The sequence below is a fragment of the Neophocaena asiaeorientalis genome, unplaced genomic scaffold, assembly GCF_003031525.2.
Source record: "Neophocaena asiaeorientalis asiaeorientalis breed wild unplaced genomic scaffold, Neophocaena_asiaeorientalis_V1.1 scaffold544, whole genome shotgun sequence".
NCBI lineage: Eukaryota > Metazoa > Chordata > Mammalia > Artiodactyla > Phocoenidae > Neophocaena > Neophocaena asiaeorientalis.
In genome coordinates this window covers 1,393,407-1,399,406 of record NW_020173921.1, presented here as the reverse complement: position 1 = coordinate 1,399,406, position 6,000 = coordinate 1,393,407, and the positions used below count along the sequence as shown (strand labels likewise).

At 39.8% G+C, this 6,000-nt stretch overlaps 1 protein-coding gene across 1 annotated transcript in view; it reads left to right on the top strand.

The window, feature by feature from the left end:
- The first annotated feature begins 808 nt into the window (after positions 1-808).
- The window catches only part of ADGRB3 (adhesion G protein-coupled receptor B3), a 778,422-nt gene continuing 773,230 nt past the window's right edge, over positions 809-6,000 (top strand). Inside the window, exon 1 of the mRNA XM_024752147.1 lies at positions 809-1,565. Within this exon, the coding sequence (XP_024607915.1) occupies positions 809-1,565 (757 nt within the window). The remainder of the gene's footprint in view (positions 1,566-6,000) is intronic.

Below are 6,000 nucleotides of genomic sequence, written 5' to 3'. Positions count from 1 at the left end.
ATATTAATATAGTGGTCTACTTTATATATCCCAAAAGGGCATGTCACATTGAAATGACTGCCTTCTCAATGATAATGTCCAAAAGCAGGTCTTCCCTATGTATCTGCCCTTTCTTGGATGATGGTTTACAAATTCTGTTAATCCACAAGAATACCTGTATTTTTGCACAGGAATTTCCCATCAGTTCACCCAGTGGCCCCTGCGAAGATGATTTGGGTGATGATGTTTCAGCTGCAACAAATTATCATTTGTGCTTTTAAAATTGAGGCTATCATGGATCATAATTGCTTTTCACATTTAAAAGGAAAAAAAATAATATGCCGATAGCTGTTCTCCGATTATCAGATGAGATTTTGTGTGGTGTTGTTTACTGCAGGCAGAGGGCTGAGGGGGGAGAAAAGGTTTGTATAGGTTGCTTAAAAATATCTCAAAAATTAACATTTAGGCTGTTACATTAAAAAAAACAAAAATTTCCTCTTCTTTCAATAGAATCACCACGCACTTGAAGGAAATCTTGGTAGATAAATTAAGAGCATTCCTATTAATAATCTATTGAATATTATTCTTAAATTGAATGTAGGGAATTTGGCCACTGTGAATGACCACGTGAGGGCGCTGTTCACACAGCAACATAATTTTCGTGCGTTATAAAATAAAAATTACCTGCCCTTCTTTTAAAAAGGGTTTTTTACTGAAATCTTGAAAACAGCTGGCTGTGATATTGAAAGGAGTTTCTTTTTTTCGATGCGCGTAGACTCCTACTTGCATTTTTCTTTCATTGCCATCTTTACAGGCCAAATGACATAGGATGAAGGCTGTTCGTAACCTGCTGATTTATATATTTTCCACCTATCTCCTGGTTATGTTTGGATTTAATGCTGCCCAAGACTTCTGGTGTTCAACTTTGGTGAAAGGAGTCATTTATGGATCGTATTCTGTAAGTGAAATGTTTCCCAAAAACTTTACAAACTGCACTTGGACGCTGGAAAATCCAGATCCAACCAAATATAGCATTTACCTGAAATTTTCCAAAAAGGACCTTAGCTGCTCTAACTTTTCCCTCTTGGCTTATCAGTTTGATCATTTTTCCCATGAAAAAATCAAGGATCTTTTAAGAAAGAATCATTCTATAATGCAACTCTGCGAATCCAAGAATGCTTTCGTTTTTCTACAGTATGATAAAAATTTTATTCAAATACGTCGGGTCTTTCCAACCGATTTCCCAGGATTACAGAAAAAAGGGGAAGAAGATCAGAAATCTTTTTTTGAGTTTTTGGTATTGAACAAGGTGAGCCCAAGCCAGTTTGGTTGCCACGTATTATGCACTTGGTTGGAGAGCTGCTTGAAATCAGAAAATGGGAGAACAGAGACCTGCGGGATCATGTATACAAAATGCACCTGCCCTCAGCACTTGGGAGAGTGGGGAATCGACGACCAGTCGCTGGTTTTGTTAAATAACGTGGTGTTACCCCTAAATGAGCAGACCGAGGGCTGCCTGACCCAAGAGCTGCAGACCACCCAGGTCTGCAATCTTACCAGGGAGGCCAAGCGACCGCCCAAAGAAGGTAAGCGCCTGCCGAGAGGGGGAGCTGGGCGGGGAGTGGTGCTGGGGGATGGAGTTAAAACGTGCTGTGTCGCACACTGGCCCAACCCTTGCCCCTTTCCTCTGTCACCTTTGGATTGATTTGACTTGTGATCTTCCTAAAGCTAGTTTTACGTTTCAAGATTTGAGAGATGGGGCGGGGAGGATGGGATAGCGCTCAGCAACCTGACGCCCGGTGTGAGTGGCATGTTCAGGGGAAATGAGATGCTAAAGCGTGGAGCCAGTTTGTGCTGGAGGTCGGTGAGGAGGAATGGGTGGGGGGCGCTTTATTAGGCTGCAGCCCCTCTGGGAGACGGACACACACACACACACACACACACACACACACACACACACACACACACACACACACACACACACACACACACACACACACACACACACCTGTGAATGGATCTGTAGACTTCTCCCTTCGCCTCCGGCCCACCCTCCCATCCGTGACCCCTTTCCAGGTTGGAACTTGGGGCTTCCTGACCGAAAGGTGACACAAACTCAGTGGCAAGTCTGTGTGGACCAAATGACTTGGCGACACAGGAGGGCGAGGGTGCCCCTCCTCCCCAGGCCTGGGAAGGAGCCCACGTGCTGGGTCTTTCGTCCAGGGAAGCCCACTGGGGGTGCAGACTCGGGTCTCCGGGCAGTGAAGTCACGTGGCAGGGGGAGGGGGCGGAATTAACACAGGCGGGTCCTGCAAGACCTGGTATCCCATTCGCGGGTACCCACGAGGAACGGGAGCTCCTCAGAGCCAAGCTAGATGCAAAAACAGTGCAACAGGAAGGAGAGACGCAGAGGAAGTAGAGAAAGTACAGGAGTGATTTACAGCTTTCACCCAGACGCTGGAGGAGGGGGAGCTGCCCCGGGATCTGAGACAGTAGATTATGTTTAATAAGGCAAAAAAGCTGACACATTTTGAGAGAAAATGACTTTCCGGTTTGGAGGGTTAGGGCATGCGTTTCCATTCGTTTGAGGGCACTGCTGGTACATAGTCGCTTCTGCTCCCCAGCCCTGCACCCAGAGAGTGTGTTGAATTTTTATGCAGGAAGTGTTTTCCGATCGCTACAAAGATCCCTGTCTGTGGAAAGGCACAGCCAAGCTCCAGTCCCTCTTTCCTCCCCTCTCCCAACAGAAGTTGTCTTTGTGGCCAATATAAAATTGACACGTTGTTGGAGAATTTTCTTTAAGGGTAGCCAAGGTTTTGTAAGGGGCGGGGGGTGGGGAAAGAGAGAGAAAAGGGCTTAACCAGCGAAAAGCGGTGATTTTTCTTCTGAAAGCATTTTGGGGGATGGGAGTTACGGAAGAGCCATGGCACAAGGGGCAAAGAAGCCTTAGAAAATAAATGCAGACTAATGGCACTGGGAAAGGGGTGAAAAACCTTTAAGATTTCTACAGGTCAGTGTCTCCCTAACAGCTGTGACTGAAGAAAGCAAAGTGGTTTTAAATTATAGGAGTTCCTTTCTCCAGTATAAATCCCAGAGAAGCCCTTGCAACTGCAGGGATGGTATTTAACACCATTTAAAACCAATTAATGTCCCCTAGAATGAGAAGCTACAGTACGCCAGGAAAGCGTGATGTTACAAGCTGGCTAATAAGACAATTAACACCAGAAACTAGTTTTTGCTCGTTTGTTTTATTGCTGTTCAAGTAAACTTGAGAAAATCTGTATCTTCAGTAGTTAACATTTTATCATCAAATTGACTGCAGTTGACAGTGGAAAGAGAATCCAGGTGTACAACCCTTTTTTGTGAATGGTGACAGGTGACAAAAAACAAAGTCGTGTGCACGCTAAGCATGATTTTCAGAGATTTTGCTGGTCGTGATCATGAGATGTGGGTTAGGACAATGCTGGAATTTATAGAATTTGGACTAGATGGCCATTCGTTTTAGTATACGACGAAGAATAAGAGTGATTTTAGACATTAGATGTTTAAGTCATGGGGGAGAACGTACATTTCTTTTGGCTAATTAGCTGGCGAAATGAGAACGAAATACCTCCACAGACCATTCAAAGATTGTATTAAAATTGTTAGCAGGTTAACAGAACTGACAAGGAAAATTTATGTAATGGGGAAGAATATATGCTGTATCAGTAAAACTGCACAGCCTATAGTCTCTGTATTCTAAATTTGTGCTCTTGAATTGTTTAGGTGTTCTGAGTCAGAAAGGTAACGATAAGTAATTCCTGATGACATAATTGTAGCTGATGCATTTATAAGTCAGACTTATAAAATATGTGTATAGCACTCTTTACCTCATTCAAAGAAGACCTTTTAGGCTAAACTGCATTGTAGGAAAGGACTGTGAAAATCTGCAGATGCATAACTTAGTCAAATTTATGCAAAGTACATTAAATCTTAAATAGTTGATATAAATGATATGTACAATCTTATGAAAGAATTATTTAATACTATTTCAAGTACACTACCACGTAATGATATTCACAGGGCTTGAGGGCTATATGTAATAATTACACATAGTTGTGCTACTCATATCTAATTTTATTCCAAAATGTCTTCACTTTATTTGGTTAACATATAATCCCAACTTCTAAAATGGGGTTTTAAAAATTCCACTTATATTTTATAGTACTTTATGATTTCTATCTTCTATGAAAAATAAACCATCCTGTAAATCATCAGGGGAATATATACAAAATTATTCTCCATGGTTTTTGACTCCCATTTTATTCACTGTAATAAGTACTGACTCAGAAGCCTAGAGTAGAAATATTTTGATGCTTATTATATCATAGAGGTGGCACAAATTTGACAGATTGGTCTTTACACTCAGTAAATGCAGCTTCAGAATTTTTTTATGTGATGCTGTTAGTGATGGCAAAGGTATACTAAATACTGAATATTTTGGAATATGTGTCCACTGGAATTATCATATTTAGTTAGTATTTGAGGAAACTATGGGCTCCCAGCAATGGGATATTGATAGGATTTCTACTAAGATATTTGTTAATAATACATTCATGTACTTAAGAATTTCATAGCCAGAAAATAATAAGACTGTCACTGTTTGAAGTGACAACACCAACAATGACAAATTTTACCTTGAATACATTATAAAAGTAAATTACTGAATGATGCTTCATTAAAGTGTGAGATTTTAGTGTATTTCAGTATCTTCCTATTTAAGATTGTATTTGACATATTTGAGGGTGCCATGTGATTATAGAAACTTTGTTGTCATTTCCCAATTTTTACGTGAAGTTTTGAAAACCAAGTAAATCAACAAAGTGAAGCCTTTTAAAAATAATGTTGTCTTATTTCAGGCAGTTGTTTTAAAAAAAGCTGTCTACGTACAGTGTATATAACCATTTTTAAAAGAAAACTCCAATAACGTTGCTATTTACCTGGTTTTCAGATATGAGTATGGGGCAAGACTGACATTGATTCATGAGGTCTTTAATATGTTTTATAGGACTCTTACCAAAGATGATTCTGGACTATATAGCTAAAATATAAAAGGTGATGTATGATCTTATTTCTTAGTACTTCACTTGAAATAAGTAATTTAAACAGTTTGGAGAGAAAAATTCCACACCAGCATATCTAAATCACATAATAAGCCTTAATGGAACCTTTGTTTCCTGCTTACATCAATGGAGCTACTTATGTGAAGGGAGATTGGGATCCCTGTATAGATTCCAGGAAATCTGAACACACACACTTATTTGTCTTTTCATTCTGCCTCTGCTAATCCTTGATAATCAACCGTCCAAGGGAAGTCTCATCATGTGCCTGTGTAAAATCTAGCCTGTGTTTGCGTGTGCATTTGCATGTCTAGAGCAATTTGTGTGTTTCATTTTAAGTGTTTTCATTTATTTCTGCCTTTGCTGGTTTTGTCCTCAGTACTGCTTCAGCTACCTTTCCCCTTCCTCTTTACCCTTCTTTGATCTTACTTCCTTTGTCAATGCGGTGATCCCACACTCTTTATCAGAATGTAGAAAGATCCACTGAGTATGTTATATGTGACAGTTTGCCCTGCCCCTTGCCTGGACCCACAGCCCTTTGAACATACTGTACTTCTGTTCTAGCACATATTTCCATTTCTTTTTCCATCTTCCCCTACTAGTCTTGCGAGTTCTTCAAGTGTACAGACTCGGTCTTCCAGTAGTCTAGCACAGTCTAAACAGACCTTCAATAAATATTCGTTGAAACGAATGTTAAATGAACAAAACAAAACAAAACAACTCAATAGGAAAGATAGCAATAAATTGAGATGGCTACCATTTATAGCATTTCCAGTTCCATTAATGTATTATTTATATAATACCTTATCTCAAGGTATTGTCTAATAACATTTTTAAAAGAACAAGAAGAATGGAGTCATTGAGAAATAGTCTTAATTACCTATGTGTTTATTTTAATAGATTAGATTAATGATAAATAAAA